The 22,122-nt window shown below is 52.3% G+C and overlaps 1 protein-coding gene across 12 annotated transcripts in view; it reads left to right on the forward strand.

Moving 5' to 3' along the window:
- Positions 1-22,122, forward strand: part of Gdpd5 (glycerophosphodiester phosphodiesterase domain containing 5) — an 80,413-nt gene that overhangs the window by 32,915 nt on the left and 25,376 nt on the right. For 10 of the 12 annotated variants that reach the window (XM_006507639.2, XM_006507633.2, NM_001362166.1 and 7 more), the window contains one exon: positions 9,676-9,852. The exons of the other annotated variants lie outside the window; for them this stretch is intronic. In XM_006507639.2, coding sequence (XP_006507702.1) covers positions 9,736-9,852 — 117 coding nt within the window. In that variant the 5' untranslated portion in view covers positions 9,676-9,735. The remainder of the gene's footprint in view (positions 1-9,675; positions 9,853-22,122) is intronic. 12 annotated transcript variants of the gene reach the window in all.

The following is a 22,122-nucleotide window of genomic DNA, read 5'->3' on the forward strand; positions in this document are numbered from 1 at the left end:
CAGATACTCCCCCCACCCCCATCAGTGAGCAGCGTGATGGGTGGAGCCTACTGGGCTTTTTTTTTTTTTAAACCCGGAAGGCCTCCTGAGTGCTTCCCTGCTTCCGGCTGCCTGCCAGGTTCTCCCGCTGCCACTGCCTGGAGACTTAGATTTCCTCCGTGCCCTAGGCCTAGTTACTTCACTATTCATTCACCAGAGCTTAAGGCTGTCTCTGAGATCCAGAGAGGCAGAGCTCCTCACTCAAGATAACACAGGAAGATGGTGACAGCTCACTGCTCTCCAAGCAGGCCACCTGATGAAGCCAGGCCATGGGAACCTAGGGCCACCTCAGGCAGACAGCAAGGCTGGTAGGCATTGGTTAGCTTCATGTTGCTGTAGTTGGGCTTTTCAAAGCCTCCAGGCATGAGAACTTCCGGAGTTCTTCATGTTCAAGGCTAGCCCTGGGAATAGAGAGGCTCTTTCTCCATTCACAGGAAGGTCCTCCCTGAACTGTCACAGCTCTTCTTGCCCCCCATCCCACCTCCCCCCCCCCCACCTCTTCAGGGATGAAGAGAAAGCTGGTAAGTAAAGAGCGATAGGAACTGCATGCTGAAGATGCCTCTGGAGACTGTCTGAGAGAGTCTCTGCCCTCGTGATCTCAGTAAGCAAGAGAGGTTAGAGATGTGGTCACACAGAAAATGGAGGTGGCCAAGCTTAACCACAGACCACCACCAGCGCTTGGGGCTGGTTGGGGTTGAGCTGTAGTAGATGCAGCCAAGACTGAGGAGATGTTTCCCAGTGTGTCCTTCCTTCCCTGGGGCCTGGCAGCCCATGGAGAAGGCCAGGCCCCACCCCCAGCCCTGGCACTCTCGAGGGTTTCCTCTTCCAGTTCCTGGCCTGGGCGTCCCTGATGCCAACCAAAACACAGAGCACTGCACTGGGAGGCACTGGCTGCTGTCTCCTGTGGCGACAGGGATGTAGACAGGACTAGACTGAGGACTGGCCCACCCTGGGGGCCACTGCAGAGGTAGCCTGGATATGGGGGCTACTGGAAATGTAGCCTGGATTGTATTAGCACCTTGATTTCAGATGGACTCTTCTGAGATTATCTGTATACGCTTCATAGACTCTCTCTCTCTCTCTCTCTCTCTCTCTCTGTGTGTGTGTGTGTGTGTGTGTGTGTGTGTGTGTGTGGTTGGTTGGTTGGTTGGTTGTAAAGCCTAGTTCCCAGACACCTTTCCTCTGCCCTCCTCTCCTCGCACTCTCTATTTTGTATATTCTGTTACTGTGTTACATTTGGGACAGTTGGTGAGTGAGTGTTGCTACATTGTTACTGATCAGAGTGAGGGTTTGCATGGTCCGTCCTCCAGGGTTTGACAAGTGGGGTATGCCTGGGTTATACAGAATAGGGTGGCTGCTCTAATATCCTTGTGTTCCACCTGGTTCTCCCTTCCCCTGAGCCCTGGGGCGAGGACTGATCTTTCTGTTGTCTCTATTTTTTGCCTGTTCTAGAATGTCTCAGAGAGAAGCCTTCTGTCACCCACCACTATACTTCCAAGTTTCCTCTTGTCCTTCTGTGGCGTGCTGGTTCTTTCTTGGAGACAGAGTCTCACTGTGTAGTTCTCCAGGGCTGGGATTGCAGGTCTCTGCCAGCACACCCAGGTTGCTCTTTTCTTTTTATTGTTAGATAAATATTCAATATTCCATTGTGTGATGCACCATTGGTAACCCACTTCTCTCGGGCAGTTTGTAGACATGGTCTCCCTTGGTAGGGTTGTTGTCTGGAAGTTCCATGGGCAGCACTAAGCATAGCACCCAGCAAGCTCTTACCTCATGGTACCCATCATGTCACTAACAGGGACCTTCTCTGTGATGTTGTCACAGGCCCCTTGTGTCCAGGATGCCCACCACACACCACTAATCCTCATCCCAGGAGCCTGCCATATCGTACATCAGGCAATGACAGCATGATGGACAGTTATTTTTGTGACTAGCAGTTAAGTTGTCCCTGGCCTGTCTTGCCATTCCCACGGCACATTCATTCATTGCTTAAAACCTGTTAAGAGTTGGGGTCACAGTGAACACCTGTGCCCTAATAAAGGGTTTGGGTTGCAAACCATAGAAACAATTCAGTCAATCTGAGCAGAAGAGCTTCGTGAAGGAGATAGGACAGTGCACAGAACTGGCGTGTCCCAGAGATCCCAGCCTGGGCAGGAATAGAGGGGCCCAGGTACAGCAAGAACCCAAGGCCACTGTCCCTTCTGTAACAGTGATTTTCAGACCTGGGCTAACAAAAAGGAAACAGTTTTATGGTATAAGATATAAATTGTCTACTTCATTGTTGTTGTTGGTTTTTCATTTGTTTGTTTTTTGGTTTGTTTGTTTGTTCCTTTGAGACAGGGTCCCACCATGAATCTCTGGCTGGCCTGGAATTTCGAATGTAGATCAGGCTATTTGCGTTGGGCTCCCTAGTGCTGGGGTTTAAAAAATGCATTAAAAATGTTCAGCCTTTTTTTATTTTTGCCTGGAAATTTGTAGACCAGGGTGACCTTGAACTCAGGTGATCCTCCTGCCCCAGTCTCCTAAGTGGTGTGATTACAGGCATGTGCCACTGTGCCTGGCACAACCTGCTTTTTGCTTGCTTGCTTGCTTGCTTGTTTTTTTTTGTTTTGTTTTGTTTTGTTTTGTTTTGTTTTGTTTTTTGAGACAAGGCCTCACTATGTAGCTCTGGCTATCCTGGAACTTACTATGTAGCCCAGGCTGGCCTCAAACTCAGAGATCCTCCTGACTCAGCTTTCTGAGCACTGGAATTAAAGGCTTGCGCCATTATACCTGGCTACAACTTGCCCATTTAAGGAGCACAATTCAGTGGGTTTTGTGTATTCATAATCACACAGATATTACCATTAATTCTTGAACATTTTCATCACTTCCAGAAGCAGCTCCAGACCCACAGTCAGATGCTCTGTCCCTCTCTCACCGCCCCCCGCCCCCAGCCCTGGAATTCATTAATCTGCTATTTGTCTGTTCGCCTCAGCCAGCCTTATAAATAGAGTCACATAACAAGTAGTCTTTTAAAACTGGCTTCCTATATTTAGGGTCAGTTCTCAAGATTCATTTCTGTATCAAGCATCCATGTTTTACTCCCTTGTGGGTGTGTGTATGTTCTGTTTTAGGTACCAACATCCTGTTTTTGAAACAGGGTCTCTCACTTGGCCAGAAAATCACCAATTAGACCAATTAGGTTAGATTGACTGGCCATGGAACCACAGGCTTCTATGTGTCTTCACCACCCAGAGCTGAGATTGTAAATGCATACAACACTGACGGGTTCTCTCTCTCTCCCTCTCTCTCTCTCTCTGTGTGTGTGTGTGTGTATAATGTGGTATGTTTGTGATATGGTATGTATGTTTGTGTGTGATATGTGTGATGTGGTGTGTTTGTGATATGATGTGTGTGTGTGTGTGTGTGTGTGTGTGTGTATGTGTACACACGAACTCGCGCATGTATGAAAGGAAAAGGGAAAGAACAAAACCCTTCAAATGTGCTGGTGCCCCTCTCACCAATTTGCGTCTTATAGAGCTGGTGAAGGGCATATCTTCTGGACCTTCCCATTGTGGACAATTATGCTTTACACAATATATCCACTCTAGCATTGCAATTTCCCTAAGTCTTAAAATCCCTTCATCAACACTAAGCCACGGAATATCAGGCATCTCCAAGTCATTTCCAGTAGGCCATCTTTTGATAAACACCTCAGCCAACCATTCAAACAAACTTTTGACACCTTTTTTAACTATGCGAGCTTCCGTATTAAACCTAGAATCTCTACTCAGAGGACCCATGTCAATAAACTCAGCCTGCTCTAGTTTTATGTTCCTTCCACCCTTATCCCACACCCTTAAAATCCATTCCCACACATATTCACCAGGTTTCTGCTTGAATGAATTAGCAAACTCATTAAGCTCCTTAGTAGTGTAGCGAATTTCCTCATGGACTACACTTTCTACCTCCCCTCTAGGAGCCTGTTTTGCTTTGAGTCTGGTTACAGGTCTAGAAGAAACTATTGGTGGGCCTTGAGAAACATCAGTAGTGAAAGTCATTGCTGGTTTATCAGACTCTGCAAAATTAATTTCCTCATGTGGGGAAGGCATTATTTCAAGGGGTGGGGCTGAGGGTACTACTTCCTCAGGTGGGGCAAACCCTTGAGAATCTGAAGATTCAAAATTCTCAGCTTCAACATGGTCTTCCCACACATCCCCGTCCCATGTTGTAGGATCCCATTCTTTGCCAATTAGAGCCCTTACTTTAACTGTTGACACACTCTGAGGCTGAGACTTGAATTTTCGCTGTAGTTCAGCCAACCTTACAATGAGAGATTCTCGGTGCACCTGTGAGGTCAGAGGAAAATTGGTGGGAGTCAATTCTCTCCCTTTTACCACGTGAGTTCCGATGGTCAAACTCAGATCCTCGGGCTCAGAGGCAAACACCTTTACCCACTGAGTGATCTCTCTGGCTCATGTGCCCAGCTTTTTTATGTAGGTTCTGGGGATCAAACTCAAGTCCTTGTGCTTATGTGGCAAGCACTTTATCTACTGAGCTATCACTGCCCCCTTGCTTTTTATTGCAGACACGAACACTTTCCTCTGGTGTTTGGCTACCCCCAGTTCTGTGACACTAAAACAAGGCCAAGAGAGAGAGAGAATGGCTTGCAAAGTCACATAGCAAGTCTACTGAGGGAGACCACACAAAGACCCAGGCCCTCACATCTCAGAAAAGAGACTGGATATCACAGTCTGAGGCCTGGTTGGCTTGACAGCTAGTCGTCATAGATGGGAGGAGGAGTGGGGACTTATGTCTGGCACCTTCCAGGAGGTTAGGGTGGGCATGCCTACCCCGTAAGCACTATCCTGCTGGGACTCCACAGCAGGTACTTTCTCCATGGAGGCGGGGATATTCCCTGTGAGACCAGGAGGCTGTAGAAGTTGAGTCAGGTGCTGAGACAACACAGGACTTTGGGCTGGAGAGAAGCCTCTCTTGTTCCCCAACTGGCAGAAGCTCTTGGCAGGGCATTTCTCAGGCACTTGGCTGGTATGACCAGTCTGAGGAGATGGCTTGAAGAAGAGGGACAGGTGGAAAGAACCTTGCTTGTGAGAGCTGACCCAAGTATCAGCTGCCCAGTTTCTGAGCCACAACTCTGTGAGCAGAACTGGAGCTCCTCAGTCCAGCAAGCTTCTGGAACATTCTCTTCTCACTGCTCGGTGCTGGTCTCTAGGGAGGTGGAGGGATAAGGGGATAGTCAGTTGCCACACGGGGGAGGCACACATGTCAGCAGTACACACATAACAGAACGGCCCAAGAGAGACTGGCAGGACCTGTAGGCTAGAATAGGTCCAAGAGACCTCTAACTAAGCCAGGGTTCAGGCTCTCTGGAGACTACCAGGGCTAAGAGGAGTAAACCAGAAGGGACAGAGGGCAGGCTGGGTTGGCAGGGCAGACCCTGGTCACTGGGCTGGTGAAAGTGCACCCTAGCTTTAGTGGGGTTTTGAGCCCAGGATAGCTGGGATGTTAGAGAGAGGAGACCTGGCTAGGGGGTGGGAAGCATGGCGTGAAGAAGGCCAGAGAAGCAGGCAGTGTGATAGAGTTGGGTTTGCAGGGCCTGGGATAATCCCCCTGCAGAAAGTCAGGAGCCACTGGCAGTCATAACCAGAGGCAGAGACAAGGTGGCCTTGGTCACAGGCTTAGGTCTCCTGGTTACTGAAACTGGGAGGGGATGAGATGACCCCTGTTGGGGATGCACAGGGGGAATAGAAGGGATCTTGCAGCCATGGATAGGATAAACATTTACCTGAAGCCGGGAAGAAGCCCAGCATAGAATCATATCTAGGTGGGACACCGCCTTCCCTGCAGCCTTTTCAGATGGAGCTCTCATTTCCTTTCTTATGTGGATTGGAGTGAGGTGACTGGGAGGCCAGCAGGCAAGGGTCAGGGAGTTCTGGCCGCGCTGCTAGTACACCTGCTCGGCTTTGCAAAGAGGTGCCCCTCCTCTGCTCCCAGCCAGCAGTTCATGGAGCCAGCCCCATAATCTCCAAAGCAAAGCCTGTCACCCACTTTTGCATATCCAGAGACTGAAGCCCAGAGAAGAGCCCAGAGTGGCCCTGCCATGGAGTAAGTCAACAACCAGGACTTCTTTCGACACTGTAGTTGCCTCTTCCCTGATGGGAGGCAAGGGCAGATGTGATAGCTGGGGATTGCATGACTGAGCTCTGACTGCCTGGCTGTGGCTTCCATTCCCACCATCTCTAGAAAACCGAGCACTGTGATTTGTATTGGGAGGTGAACTTGGGTAAAAGTCTTCAGGTGGTACAGGTTTTGAAGTCATGAAGGAGTTGTGACAAGCAGCTGGGCTTGGCACTGGGTAGCAGGCCTGGAGTCCCTGGAGAGAGGCCATTAGTGAAGGTACAGCCTCAGTCGCAATCAAAGCCCTGGGATTTGGGGCTGTGAGAGAAGGGGCCGTGGAGAAAAGTTGAGGTCTGGTACCATTTAGCCGGATTAGAGTCCAGGAAGAGAGTCTAGGAGAGTTACTGGTGAGGATACAGCCTTGTTACACTGGCATCCCCAGAATTTCAGAGGAGCTGGGGTCATGGGATTACCACCAAGGACAACAGCAGTTATGGAACAGAACTAGGCTGGGCCTGGGAGACAAGCCATGTGTGCTGTGGATGTCAGACTTGGAGAAGTGGCCCTTTAGCGCCCAGAGGAGAGTGATCGATGCCCAGACACTGGGGACGGAGTTATTTACACTGTTGGACTTTGGTTTTGCTTGGGTTTGCCTGTGACTACCCTGATCATTCCTGCTTGGGTTAATTATTCCTGCTGTGACTTCCTTCAATGATGGAGCATGACCCAGGCGCTGTAAACTGGAATTAGCCCTTTCCTTCCCAAGCAGCTCTCGGTTATCAGAGCAACAGAAACCCTAAGACACCTTCGCATGGAGACTGGCATCTGAGGAATCAGTCAGACACTGTCTCTAGGAAGCAGTCTTGGGTCCTCCTGTCCTTGGCTAAACACCCCTGCCACCCCCATCTCCCTCCATCATGGGCTTCACTCATACCCCCAGCTTGGGGGCAGCAGAAGCAGCCGAGTGGCAGAGGGAATCTCTACACATGCCCTCCCTCTAGAGAGCCAGACAGGAAGTATTTTGAACTCGTATGGCCCCTGTAGCAGCCCACTTGGCCTACAGTTCTAGTTAAAGCAACCACGAACTGTTCGTGCAGAGGGGCCAAGTGTGACTCTGTCCAATAAAGCTTTATTTATGGATGCTGGAATTTGACTTTAATAGAATTTTTATGTGTCACAAGATATTCTTGTTTTAAGTTCATTCCCCCAGTGGTTTAAAAATATAAAAAACATTCTTAGATTTCAAGCTGTCCAAAAAAAAAAAAAAAAAAAAAAAAAAAGGTAGGAAACAGGTCAGATTTGGCAAACCAGTGGCTATAGTTGGTTGCCAAGCCGTGGGTTTGAATAAGGTTCCCTGGAGCCAGACTGCCTGGGTATGATTTTTAGCTTTGCTTTGTGACTTTTGTGAGGGCCTGAGTCTTTCTGAACTTGAGATTTCTAATATATAAAATGGGGAGGGTGAAGACAATGCACTGGGAATGTAAAAGAGAAAGCAACTTTGGAAAAAAAAATAAGTTTAGTATTTATTCCAAGTAAGTACCAAATGTCAGTCACAAGAGTTACTGTATCTACAAATCTATCTCCAAAGTTTGTATTGAAAGGACATGAAAATGCATGACCACACAAAAACAAGCAAAAACCAGTAATAACCTAAAGTGTCCTACAGCCAATGTGTGGTGGGCAGGATGGGAAACAGCCATAGGATTGAATATTAGTTACCTTTATATTTAAAAAGTTAGCTGGGAGTGGTGGTTTGTGCCTGTAATTCCAGCACTTGAGAAACTGGTCAGGAGTCCAAGGCCAGCCTAGGATACTTATTAAGTTCAAGAGCAACCTGGGCTACATGAGGCCTTGTCTCAGAAAAGAAGAAAATGACCTTTGATGCATGCTATGACATGGCTAAACCTTGGAGACATTTTGCTAAATAAAAGTGGCATCATTCAAAAGGCCATGGATTCCAAGATGGACAATCTCTAGAACTGCGAAACAGATAGTCACAGAGAGCGGCGTGGTAGCTCCAATCCTGAGGGGCGGATGAGGAGGAATGAGGGCACCATTGCTGGTGGGCTTCAGGGTCATTGTTGGCATGGCAGAAATGCTGTGGTATTGAGTAGCAGGTTAGGGGCTAAGCATAGCTTCTCAAATACACTCAGCATATGCACATTGAACACCACAGTGCGTTCTGTGCCAGGGTGAATTTTACAGATGCAAAGTGGTTTTTGATAAAGAGTGGGACACTGCTTCCTTCCCGCAGACGCTGGTAGCACAGTGCAAGGGAAGCGTGAGTTTGGGCCCCATCATCTCAGGATCTGGTGGGGACTTACAGCTTTGAGTCTTAGAGGCCTCAGAGCAGGGCAGGTTCCTCATCCACACACCGGATTCACCATACTGGTGACACCCAAAGAGCTGGTCTGAAGACTGAATGATGCTGGGGTCCCCTGGTCACATCTGACCAGCACCAGCCCTGGGAGGCCGAGTCCTGGGGAGGAGAGTGGGGTCCAGATTGACAAGCTGCATTTGGAAGAGGCAATTCAACCCTCACGGTGCCTCCCACTGTCCTAGGTCTCTACAGTTCCCCGTATGCTGAGTGCCGCCTGGGCCTGGCTGTCTTGGGGGTGCTTGACTGTTCCAGACCCTCACATGGTGTGCTTACAGGCCAGGCACTACCTGTTCTCCCTCTGAGCCTTGGTTTGCTCAACTGTCAGACGGCTTTAGGAGAGGGTGCCCGCCACTTTAGGGGGTTTTGATGCCACTTTAGGGAAGCATGAACGAGTGTGGCACTTCCCGGTGCCAGCCCTGTCTCAATCCCTCGGTGCCTGTTAGTGTTTATGATAATGGATTTTGTAGAATGTTTATTTTGAAAGTGTGCTATTGCCAGGCTCTGTTCCAGTTATGGGGGAGACAGCAGAGCATTAAAAAGACAAAACTCATTGCCTTCATGGAACTTACAGTGGGGGTGGGCAGACAAACTGAATAAGCAGATATGTTATATCTAACAATGCTGCTGAGAGAATAAAGCTGAGATCAGAGAAGGGAGCTTGGGGAGGGGGGGGAGGGGCTCCAGGTCTGCAGAAGGCCATCTGGAAAAGTCTAAGGAACCCGGGGACGATGGTGCATGCCATCTTGAGGGGTCACCTCAAGAAAAACAGTTCACAGTTCCCACAGGTCTAAAAGACTAGGAAGGGATGTCAGCTCTCGAGGCTGGGGTAGGAATATCAAAAGTCCAGGGCTAGCCTAGGCTAGACGATGAGCTGAGAGAGAAGGAAAGAGGGGCCATGAAGGTTTCCAATGAAAGTGAAAACGGAACCGTACTAGGTATGGGTGGCAAACGCTGAAGACGTCAGTATGTCCGACGGGGAAGAAGTCAGAGGACGAGTCGCAGGGACACGTCCCAGGGACCTAGGACTTCCAGAAGGGCTCCAGAGAGGATAACCTCCCTGCTCTAGGTTGGGGTGACTCCTGCAGGAATAACTCCTCACGCTTGCCCTGACTCACACCCTGTGCTTTCTCCTCTAGCACCAGCCAGGGGCCTCCATGGGAGCTTAAGGGCCAGGCAGCAGGGCTGCGGGCACGAGCATGGTGAGACACCAGCCCCTGCAATACTACGAGCCCCAACTGTGCCTCTCATGCCTCACAGGCATCTATGGCTGCCGCTGGAAGCGCTACCAACGCTCGCACGATGACACCACGCCGGTGAGCTTCCCTGGGATGGAGTCAGGGGCATCCAAAAGCCCAGTGATGGGCCCTGGAGCTGAGGGGAATCGGGGCTCAGCTGTCTCTGTGTTGTTCTGCATGGGCCCATTACCCTTCCAGGGTTCAGTTTCTTCCTCAGAAAAGCTGGGCCATAGTGATTCCTGAGACCCCTGGCCAGGTGGAATGGGTAGGAAGGGGCTTGTCTATGTGGATATAGATAGCTATTAACTGTCTTACGGTAGTGGTGGGGACAGATACTCCAAGGGCCTGAGAAGGAAGGAGTGTGTGTGTGTGTGTGTGTGTGTGTGTGTGTGTGTGTGTGTGTGATCTAAGAGGGGTCACCTCAAGAAAAACAGTTCACAGTTCCCACAGGTCTAAAAGACTAGGAAGGGATGTCAGGAGGGAGAGGGGGTGGGGTCTGGCCATCCTGGAGCCTGGGAGCTGATGGGGCCTTCGCCTGGGACCAGGGCCCAGTCACCTGAGCTGCCTGCTTGCCAGGGCCGGCAGCAGGTGCTAAGCTGGATAAAGAGGCCTTAGTGCTGGCTTCCCGGCCAGACCGAACTGCACTCCTGTCCCCCGGGCGCTATCAGCCAGTGGATCTGGTTTCTTCTCTGAAGGAACCCAATTCCTCTGTGGTGTTTATCTAAAAGCTTTGCTGCCTGGAGAACAGCTTTTCTCCTCCCTCCTGCTTGTCTGAACAAAGAAGCTAGCCTCTGAATTCACCAGCCCCAAGCAGGCCGTAGGGTCAAGGATACAGCCGCTGAGCTGAGGTAGGAGGAGGCTCAGCCAGGCATGGGGAGGGGCAGGGTACTGGCCTACCCAGTTCTCTCCTCCTGACAGAGGGAGTGCAAGACAGGAGGCAGGAGCCCAGGCTATGACCCCCCTGAGAAGCATGGACTATCAGAGTGAATCCAGAGCAGATTCCTCACGGTGCCCCCGCTCCCAGCACAGAGGAGGAAACACAAACCTGCTAAACAAAGCAAGGCTGAGGAAGAGGAAGGGACATGGCCAAGGCCACCGTAGCCACAGCATGGGCTGGCATCCTGGGCACTATGTGCTGTGGCTATTCTCTCTTGGGTAGGCAGGATTTGTCTGCCAGGGAGAGACACAGACGAGAGCTGACAGATGAAGGGTCTCAGGTGCCTCTTCCAGTAGTAGTCAGTGGCTGTAAGCTGTGCACATGAGAGGGAGAGGTAGTAGCATACCCTCTCATGGGCCAACATGTGAGACAGGGTTGTTGAGTGGTCAGCATGGTACCACCTCTGAGAAGACATTAGGCCAAGTCATTCCAGGTGCCGAGCCTCAGCTGCTACATCACTGAGTGGGAAGCGGTCAGATCAGTGATTTCAGCATCATGGGTACTCTGCTTTGTTCCATAACAGTCCACCCCCCACCCCCACCCCGCAGGCCTGGGGCAGGCAGCAGGCCTCCCTCTGGCTGGCACCCTGTCTGCACTGTGGGTCAGTGCTGTGCTGACAGGCTCCGCTCCTGTTGCACGTAGTGACCCATGGATCATGGAGAAGCAGAAGCCAGGGACTAGGGCAAGATCATCCAATGGTAACGAGCAGAACTGGGGATGGAAAGCAGTTGAGGGGTGACCAAGCTCCTAATAGAAAGGCCACCAGCCAGGCAGCCTTCCCAGGCCATGAGTCAGGAGGGAGAGGGAGGAAAAGGGACTTTGACTGTGAGGAGCTGAGGGGTGGAGAAGGTGTGCCCAGGCAGTGACCAGGAGCCTCGGTGATTCAGGCTGTGGGGACACCAGAGTCTGGGGTGCTGGGTATGGAACTGAGGCTGAAGAAGTGACAGAGACTTCAGTCTGTTCTGTCTCTGCAGATGGCTGAGCTCACCTCAGGGGACCCCAAAGTCAGCTGATGTTGAGCCTCTGAGGCTCATAGCCTGCTTCTTCTCCTATTCGAGCGAATGTTCTTTCTCTCCGTTCTCCGCTCTCCCGATCCCCTCCTGCCACAGCAGTGGTGACGAGGCTCTGCTGAGTGCCCTTACCAGGCATAGTCAAGGGTACAGAGGTCTGTGGACTCAGACGGCTGGCGCAGGTTAGGCATTGGGGTTCAGTTGGTAGGGTGCTTGCCCTGGGTTTGCTTCCCAGCATCGGATAAGCCAGGCATAGGGGTACACAGCTTGTGTGCGTGCTCCTACTACTTGGGAGTAGAAGCGGGAGGATCAGAAGTTCAAGGTCACCCTCAGTCACTAGGAGAGTTCCAACTAGCCTGAGTTACTGGAGGCCTGGCCTCAAAACAAACCAAAAGCAGCCTGTGAGGAACGGGGGCTACTGGGGCTACAGGTACAATCTGCAGGGCAAGTAGAGGCTATCACTAACTCAGGAATAGGGCAGAGAGGCCTCTACAAGGGTTCCCCCCACTCCGTATCTCACCTGTGCAATGGGAGGCAGTGCATGGATGAGCCGTGCCCCTCTCATCCTGGAGCTAGGAGTTAAGGCAGATAGTCATGGCAAGAGGTAACATTATTGAGCACCCACTGTATGCAGGGAGCAAATTATTTACAAACAATGCTTGGTTAATTGTTCCAACAACCCCTGCTGTGCACACATTTAACTGTGCACCCATTTCACAGACGGAGACATTCAGATGCAGGGCAGCTGTGCAGGAGGTCAGGACAGGTCTGCAGCCACAGTTGCTGGGGGCTGGAGGCTGCAGCAAGATGGCTTACATTGGTGCATGGATAACTAATAGGAGCTCAAGGAGAATGGGGCCAGGAGCAGAGTCAGGAAGTTGTGACTGAGGAGTGGGGTCTGGGGCGAGGCAGGGTTGTCCTCTGATGCCAGGCAGGGATCCCCAGTGGCAGTCTCGTCAGGCCAGGCTGGCTTCCAAGCAGGCCCTGGGGATGAGCAAGATCACAGAGCTTGGAAAAGGACTCTTCCATGTAGGCCACGCTCTGCCCACCCACGGCGGCCTCGGTACCATTCCTAAAGCTTTTGTTCACAGGGCGCAGCATATGGAAGCGGGAAGCTGGAAGCTCGGAGATGGACTGGCTTCTCCTGCCCCTGGCTGAGGGTGTGGCGCAGCAAGGCTGAGGGAGTCTCACCCGACAGCAAGGAAGGGAAGCAGAGCTTTTTATAACTGGGGATAATTAATTGGCTGTTGTTTTTGAGTCATTACTTTAATACTGCCAATTAAGGACTCAGTGACACAGTACTGTTCTGGTTGTCCCTAGCTCTCCTACCTCTGGCAACACCGCCACCCCCCCCCCCAACAAGTCCCTAGGTCCCCTGAAGGCAGCAGTGTCAAAACCAACTTCCATACTGAGAGGGATTTAGGTCAGAGGCCTGGAGGAACTTCCCAGCCAGACAGCAACAAGCCGAGTATGTTAATCAGCTGTCTTGCACGCCTGTACTATACTTGCTTTTAAAAGCTTGTTAGGACCTTAATTGATCCTCCTAGCTTGTAAATGGGGCTCCAAGAAGAGTGATTGATTCATACTGAGGGGCCATTGGCACAGTGTGTGCGCCCCCCACCCCTGTCCCAATCACGCCTCCAGCCTGTGTCTTCTCCCCTTCCACCCTCCAATGTGCCAGGCACTTATGTATTCAATCAACAAACCTATTCTGGTACATGCTCACAGATCACAGTTGTGTCTGACCTGGTTCTCTCCTCCCTTGAAAGAGAACCCAGGCTGGTAAAGATCAGGGGACAGATATGAATAGACACCCAGGGAAATCAAAGCCAGGCCCAGGGAATGCTGGGTGGGAGTGGGTAGTAAGTGTATGGAGCAGGGTGCCTGTTGCTACTGACTTGTATCTGGGAGCTAAAAATCATTGCACTTCATCTGGGGAAGAAAAAATAGGCTACCTGGGAGGCCTGAGCCTGCAGCTGTACTGAGCAACCTAGGCCTTAGCCTTGGGCCAAGCTATGCAAAGGCCCCAGATGTTAAATTATGCAGAGTACCCCAACAGCCCTTGAAAGGAAAGCTAGACAGCCAGAAGAGTTTGGGGAGGTGACGTGTACACACATGTGTGCTCATACACACATGCACATGTGCAAAGGTGTAGGTCAGGGGAGGGATGTCACAGACACCGAGAAGGTCCAATCATAGGCTGACTCGGGCAGAGCCCTGGAAAGAGTCCCTCTCAAGCCAAAGTCTGGGAAGCTGGAGGCCACTCTAGAGATGGCAGACTGTGCTGTAAGGGCATGAGGGAGGCTTTGGGATAGACAGACAAGTCTGTGTCCTCAGCCCCAGGGGCCTCCCTCCTGGGGTGGATGAGTGCTTCTCTTGCCATGAGTGTCTGCTGCCTCTCTCCCTCCCCTCCCTTCCACACAAGCCATGCTGACCATGCCAAGCCAATTGGCTTCTCCGTATCCTGGGCACCTCATCCTCTCACCACAGAGGTATGGCTCCCATTGTCCAACCCCCGCCTCTCTCTCTTCACCTAACTCAGGTCTTTCCACCAAACGAGGCATCACTCTCCTTCCTTGTCCTGTGGTTCTCACAACCACAACACTTTGGCCTAGTGCTAGCCTTAAGGACTGGGATTTTCTGGGCCTCCCAGTGGACTCAAGGCCTGGCTCAGGCTTGGCAAGGTGTGCTAAGAGGAATGCAGGACGGACAATGGCGTGGAGAGTGCACAGTGACTGAAGAAGTTGCCTGGGGGTGTGTCTGTCTAGCATCTTGCTGACCACTGCTGGGGTGGGACCTCTAAACTCTTGAGTGTTGGGGTCTGGAGAAGGAAGATGAACCTATGTGATAAAGGGCCTGCTGTATTCCGGTCCTGTCTCTCAGGGTTCTGGCTGTGGTTAGCAAGAGAGGATGCTGACTCAACCCTCGGGTCTTCCCAGGCCACCCTTGAAGCTGAGATTGGCTTGTTCTACAGGTGGACAAGAAGGGGGATTTCCCGGCTTCCTGTCCTGGCAGCCTGTGGTTTGAGTCTTGGATGGGTTTTTGTAGGGGAAGAAAGACCGCAGGGTTGGCTTGGTGATGAAGCCCCTTAAAGCAGATTCCAGGATATGGTTAGACTCAGCTACACACAAACGGGCAGTGCTGGCCAGGCCTCTGTATCTCTAACTCTACTTTTGATACTGCCCAGGCTCTCAGGCAAGCTCCAGGCCTCTCAGCCTCGGCTTGCTTGCCAGTTAAATGGGATATTAGGTGGTAGGTACCCATGCGCCTCCTGTTCATGTAAGAAGAGACCCTGCTCCAACCTTGAAAAAAGTGTCCCCTTCCTACAGACGTCCCAAAATGGCATGCACCTTTCGGTGGCTCCAGGGACAGACCCTGGAGGGTTAGGAATGGTCCCCTGGGCCTCATCCTTTACTTCCACAGTAGTGTGGAGTGAGGAAGAGACCAGGAGAGGACCTCCTGACATCTTTCATCTCCTTTGGGAACAGAGCTGGCAGCTCCTGGGCCTGAGTAGGTAGAGGCTGGACCATCCCTTAGGGATGGTATGTGAAGTATCCCAGCACGGCCTAAGGGGTGCTCAGTGGGTCATCCCCAGGGTTGTCCAGCTCGGCTGTGCCTGAAGGGTGGCTGAGAAAAGAGGAGTTTCGAGTTGGGCCTGATCCCTTACTCCCACCTAATGAGCTGCTCTGCGGGTGCCCTGGCAGAAGCGAGGACAGACAGAGGCCTAATTGCCCAGCCTTCTGTAGCCTGGAGAAATAAATCCATCCGCTTAGGCTGCCAGGAACTGGCTGGCTGTGGGATTCTAATAATCCCCTCCCAACTCGGCCTAATGCTACCATCTATCTCAGCCCTGCCCGGTTGCCCCTCCCCCAAATCTCCTGGGCCAGAGCCAGGTAATCCTGCCAGGGCATGCCCATCTCTGCCTCCCAGGAACTCCTGCCCCCTTCCCAGCCTACACTCCTCCCACCTCCCTTATTTGGAGTTGAGCATGGGACAGGAATTGAGCATGGGCCAGTGAGTTGAGCATGGGACAGGAGTGTCACTGGATGCGCATGGCTCTGGGACTCCCAAGCAGAGCTGAAGCACACGAGGCACTGGGGCAGCAAAGCCGAAAGAAAGCCTGTTCAAGGCAGAGTCACACACGGGAAAGAATTTCAGATAGATTGAAATGTACTTTGCCTATTCTTAAACGTTTCTTCTGTTTAGAAAGCATGGAGAAATTTGTTGAAGAAGTCAGGCAGTCTGGAAAGATGTAAATTGAAAGGTGCTCAGGGCGCTGTGCTCTGGGCAGGCTCTGGAGACCCTCTTGGGCGGGGTACTGCTGTGCAGAAGGATGGGTGGGACTCAGAGCTGAAGGTGAGGCTATGCATTCCCCACTGTAACAACGACTTAAGTGTAGTGTCTGCGCTCAGCCGCTTTCCTCAAGCACAGAGGCGGCGCTAAAGAAAGTTAAAGGGGAGAGACCCGACGATGGGAAAGTTTAAATTGGGGGTCTGAGGTGTAGCTCCGTAGGCAGAGTGCTTGCCTGGCATGTGATGTGCCAGCCTGACGAACTTGATGATGAGACTTCTAACACCATGGAGTCCCAGCACGTGGGAGGTAGAGTCAGGAGGACCAGGGGTTCAGAATCAGCCTTAGCTTAAAAAGATGACAGGAGGTGGATGAGACAGACACCCGCCAGGTACAAGCACTTGTCATCCGAGCCTGGCAACCTTGAATCCGAGGAGAAAGCCACTGACAAAATTATCCTCTGACTTCCATGAATGCATCATGGCAGCTTCGTGTGTGTGTGTGTGTGTGTGTGTGTGTGTGTTTGTGTGTGTGTGTGTGTGTGTGTGTGTGTTTGTGTGTATGTGTGTGTGTGTGTGTATGCGTGCGTGCATGTGTGTTGGTTTTTTTGAGATGGGATTTCTCTGTATAGCCAATGCTGTTCTAGAACTCAGAGATCCACCTGCCTCGGCCTCCCAAGTGTTGGGATTAAAGGCGTGTGCCACCACTGCACAGCAATATTTTTTTAAAATAAAAATAATAATTTTAAAAGGCCATTAAGAGGAGACACCACTTCCCTGAATGAGACCTGACTACTCCATGCCTGCACCCTCTGCTGCTTCCTGCCAAGATGGAGGCTCCCCAGCCTTCCTCACAGCAAGCCCTTTCCTTCTAGCCCCCCTTCCTCCTCCAGGAAGCCTTCTGTGTCCCTCTCCCATAGCAGATAGTAAACCCACTGTCCTCTGTGCTTTTAGGCAGTTCTTGCTCTCGTGTATGCCCAGGACTGGAGTGTCCCATCTGCTGCCTGCTCACTGCTGCCGGGTCTCCACAGCTCTGAGAGGAGTGACAGGAAGAGAGAGAGCCGTGGCGAGGGTGGGGTTTGGTGTGGGGTGTGAGGTAGGGAGCTTTACAGAGTGGATGTCCATGCGTCCCAACCCCATGTGCTGTCTTCTCTGTGTTTTGAAGTCCCTTGCTGGAGTCCTAGGCCCGTGGCCCTGCTTCTGGGCCACCTTTATCTTGGCTCTTAGTTTCTCCACTTCTTTTTTTTTTTTTTTTTTTTTTTTTAAACAAACAGATTTATTTATTTATTTATTTATTTATTTATTTATTTTATGTAAGTACACTGTAGCTGTCTTCAGACACTCCAGAAGAGGGAGTCAGATCACATTACGGATGGTTGTGAGCCACCATGTGGTTGCTGGGATTTGAACTCCGGACCTTCAGAAGAGCAGTCGGGTGCTCTTACCCACTGAGCCATCTCACCAGCCCCCTTTCTCCACTTCTTTAGTGGATGGGGTGAGATGGTGAAATCTGAAATGCTTTTCACCTGTTTCTTCTGTGGCCAGACAAGGATAATCACACGTCCTGGCCCTTGTTTCCTTAAGACTGTTGAGGACCACAAAGGACCCAGGCCTGGTGGCCAGTTCTGGCTGACCAGTGGTATTTGTTCTGCCACTCTCCCTGTCTGAGCCTCAGTTTCCTGAGATGACCCCACCTGCTCTGCGGAACTGTGGGAGAAGGAGGTAGAGAGCCAAATCCCCAATGCTATGAAGAGTCCCTCCAGACCTCTGTTCCCCAGCGTAAGGGCTGCAGCCTGTGTGTGAGGCAGGGACTGAATCATGGCCTTCCAGGCTTTTGTCATGGTCCGCCTCCAGCCCTTCTGCCTGCCGAGCCAGGCCTCATCTCTTTGTCTGGCTGCCTATGGGTGCCCACCCTGGGCCAGGTGCAGGCGATGGGCTTGCTGTCCTCAGCAGCTAGAGGCAGGCTCGGTGTCGAGCTCGGGAGGGCGAAGACTTCATCGCTGTCTTCACATAATTAAAGGGCTGTCAGACGCGCATGGTAATTATAGGAACCATGGTGGATCTGGAGACTTAGAGCTTACATGTGTAATCGCTGGGGCCTGGCAGCTTTCCTGTGAGCTGGTGATGATGTCATCTCTATGACAAGGGAGGAAGCTGAGGGTTGAGGTGCTGAATGCCTGGCCCGCAGCCTCACAGCCACACAGCCCGTGGGTAGAAAGGCTGGAATTAAAGCCCAGCAGTGATCGCTCTCTCACTCGCTTGCTCGCTCGCTCGCTCGCTTTTTCTCTTGCCATTTGGCCAGTATTGTTTGACGCCTTTGGCTGGATTGGTCTCACGGTGTCCATCTAAGTGGAGGTTTAAGTTCCACTGGAGGGAGGTAGGAAGGCAGGAGGGAAGGGGCCTAAGGGAACAGTTCTCCTGCCTGGCCAGTACCACACTGCAGGAGAGCTCTCAGTGTCCCGTGTGCCACACCATACCTGCCCTCATTCTAAGAGCAGGAAGCTGGCGTTCAAAGAGGTTGGATGTCTCCAAAGGCATCCCAGGGCTCCAACCCAGCATGGCTGAGCCCAGTTGCTGGTCAGGCTGAGGGTCTAAGACAGAAGAGCTTTGGGGGCTCTCCCTGAGGCTGCCGGAGCTGAAGTAGGTTGGCCTCCTACCCTGCCCTGGTCTGGGGTGGGGGCGGGGTGCAGAATACAGGAAGCAAGAGCTGAGTGAGATGTCTCAGGCTCTAGTGCCTATGAATCTGAGTCTTCCATGTTACCAGTGTAGGGCCCACAGCTCCTGTCAAGCACCGTGAGATAGTAGAGTTCAGAAGCGGGGAGGGTAGAGGTGACCACACCAGCAAGGATGGGCAGCTGCATGCATCCTGGCGGCAGTCGGGGTGCAGAGTGGAAGCCAGCAGTAGCAGAGTCGCCCCATCTCATCTGGTGCCCATGCTTGCTGGGTCCTATTGGGCTTGGGGACTATCAGAGCTCAGCTGCTAAGGAGCTCTGTGAGCAAGGTCTTGGTGTGAGAGTGCTCTGGTGTGGGAGTGGGACTCAGGCAAGGAGGCGTTCATCAGCAGGAGGTAGGTAGGAGGGACCATGCATAGCCTTTGGTGAAATTAGCTCCCTGTGGCCCTGACTGTCACAAAGACTCTCAGCTCCTGGAAGGCCGGGGCAAGATTGGGAGGAGATGAGACAGGGCTGTGGGACTGGAGCCTTAGGGATCCTCTGTCAGTTATCCACCATCAGCCTCCATCCCACAGAGCAGGGATAGGAGATACTGCTTGACCAGGCCAAGGCTCTCTCCCAACCCAGATGCCTCCATCCCCAACCTCCCGCTACCTGCCACTGTGTGATCATCTGTGATCGTCTGAACTGCCACTCAACAAAGGGGCCTCCCTCAGTGAAGCCCCCAGCTTCCCTGGGCTCAGAAGGAAACATGGTTTCTTTCCTTCAGTGGGCCCCTGGGCCTGGGGCTAATCTGCTACCCCCAGAGTAGTCTGCTAATCTGAACCCAGCCTCCTCCATTCTCAGTCTGGACTCTATCCTTTCCTGGCTCCTCACACCATATCTGAGTGTCACCTTGTGTCCCGGCGTGCAGGTAGGCCCTGGGGACCCAGGTCCCACTTCTCTCCACCACTCCCCAAGAAATGCACAACGTTGTCTGTGAGCCTTCCTTTATCTTACACCTACTGTGGGCCACTGGAAGCAGCTTGGCTGACTCGACAGCACCCTTCCAAGGTAGAGCTTAGTGTTCCCATCCTATAGGTGAGAGGGACTCCAGGCTCCGTGGGCAACTCCCCCCCCCCCCCAGCCTAAACTGCAGAGCCGGAGATCAGACACCCTCCCTATCTCTGCAGCTGCATGTAGTCGGAGGGCAGGTTGCTGGATGCCAAGAGCCAGCACAGGCTGTTCAGAGGTAGGAGGCTACTGGGCGCTACAGGGACACTAAGGTGTCCCCAAGAGGAGCCAGAGGTTAGTCCTGGAGGTACAGTCTGCAGAAATGGAAGGGTGAACGAAGCTTTCGCTGGTGTTGCCATGCAGAGTCCCAGGTGGGGTAGGACAGGTTCAGGGGAGCATCTCAGATCTCTGGGTTTCACAGTCCTCCCCTACTTGGTGACCCCTCTGGCCTCCACTTGCCCATGCTGTACCCTTTACTGCTCTCTGCCAGAAGGCTGTCATGATAAACTACACTGCATGGTAACTGCCTCGAATGCTAGGGCTCAGTAGTAGCTGCCCCGTAGGTGGTGCGATGGTCCTTCCCTTTCTGAACATCACATGCTGTGGCACATTCCTATAAATGTGGGGAGACAGAAGGCCAGGGCCTCAGGGTCCACTGCTGTGGCCTCCGAGGTTGGCGAGACAGGGAGCCCTCTGCACATGGCAGGAGCCTAGCCAGCCCCACTCGCTAATGGGCAGAGCATGGCCCGGCCTTTCTCCTTGGTAATTCTCCCTGACGAAGCCCATTAGTGCCCCTGGGAACCTCATTATCAGTGGAAGGCTACTTCCTCTCCCGCTCCTCGCCTTCCTTCCCCGTCCTCTCTCTCCTAATCCCTGCTTTTCAGTTTCTTCCTCATTGTTCTTGGTACAACCGTGTGCCTCTGTCCTTCCCCAGCCAGTGGCTGCCTGTGGCTTAGTGACTTCCAGCTTCCAAAGGACCTTAATCACTAGGTTTCCCCGGCCACTAGCTTCTGAAAATGAGGTTCCTACTTCCTGGTTTCTGAGGTCATGCCCCTCCCACTATGCCCAGGCGTCTTGCCTGCCTATAATCGGCTCTAACCTTGCCAGCTCTCAGCTGCCAAGAGCCTGCAAGCCCTCATAGGTTCCTTGCCCTGCCTCAGCACCCCATAAGGATATGGCCAAGTGACCCCAGGACCCTGCCCAATGCTCTCCTGGCCTCTTATTAGCAATGCCCTGGGGGTTGGGTCACACCTGTGGCAGATGCCCTGCTTCTCCACACCCAGGCTGTTTACCTAAGACAGACCTCAGTAGGTTCAGTCTCCCCCTCACCAGAGCCTCCTCTGCCCCAGTGGCCCAGCTGTGGGTATTCATTGGAGACCTCGGAGCTGAGGCCAGTGAGAGTCCGTGCTAGAAAACATGATGGAGGTGGGGGTACGCCATACTGAGTGGGAGCCAGGTGTTAAAGCTGACCTGAGAGCTGGCAGTGAGGCTGCGAGAAACAAGTCTTCCAGGATCAATTAGGCGAAACCCTCAGCAGGACTGGACCTGGGCCTGTTGGGGGATGGAGGAGGCGCAGGCTCTCATGCAGCAGTGTGGTCCACGATGTGGGAAGGAGGACTGAGTACCAGTCACTCTGCTTCTTTACTAAGACAGCCATCTGGACAGAGGCCTTGAGAGCCAGTCCCCTCAGGAAGACAAGTGTCCTGCCTTGGTCTTAGCCAGGGCGCTCTCTCTCTCTCTCTCCTAGTCTGGGGCTATGCTGGCTCATGCCCAGGTTGGGCAGACACAGGCAGACTTTTCCCTTAGATGCTATCCCATCCCTGAAGCTGCAGCAGACCAGGCTATCCCACCCCTGAACCTGCAGCAGACCAGGCTATCCCACCCCTGAACCTGCAGTAGACCAGGCTATCCCACCCATGAACCTGCAGCGGACCAGACTTTTAAAAACTGTCACATCCTTGTTTACAGGCAGAGTGGGGTTAGGCCAAGCAGCCTGGCTCTGCATATGACTGTGAGTGGTGGCAACTGCTCACTTAAACACGGGTCACCAACGTGAGTGACTCACCCTGGCAGGAAGGTGCCAGTGTGCACCGAGCCATGGTTTTTCTGGGTTGAGAACCTCTTCTGCATGGTGGCAAGGGGCCATTCATTTCACCCCTGTGCTGTGAATGCTATTATTGCATGTCACTCACACACACACAGAAAGCACAGAGGTTAAGTCAACTGTCCAGGGATGCACAGCCTGTCAGTGGAAGGTGGGGATTTGAGATTTCCATGCAGTCTGGTTCCAAACACATTTAGTTCCTGATATGGGGTAAAATGATTCTGTGAAGCTAGAGCATGTTTTTCTCCCCTGACACCCTCTTTCCTAGTCATCAATACTAACAGACCCCACACCATCTAGGGGCACAAAGTAGATTTAGAAAAGACAAGCATTGGTGCTGAGG

Source organism: Mus musculus, chromosome 7 (genome assembly GCF_000001635.26).
Source record: "Mus musculus strain C57BL/6J chromosome 7, GRCm38.p6 C57BL/6J".
Lineage (NCBI taxonomy): Eukaryota > Metazoa > Chordata > Mammalia > Rodentia > Muridae > Mus > Mus musculus.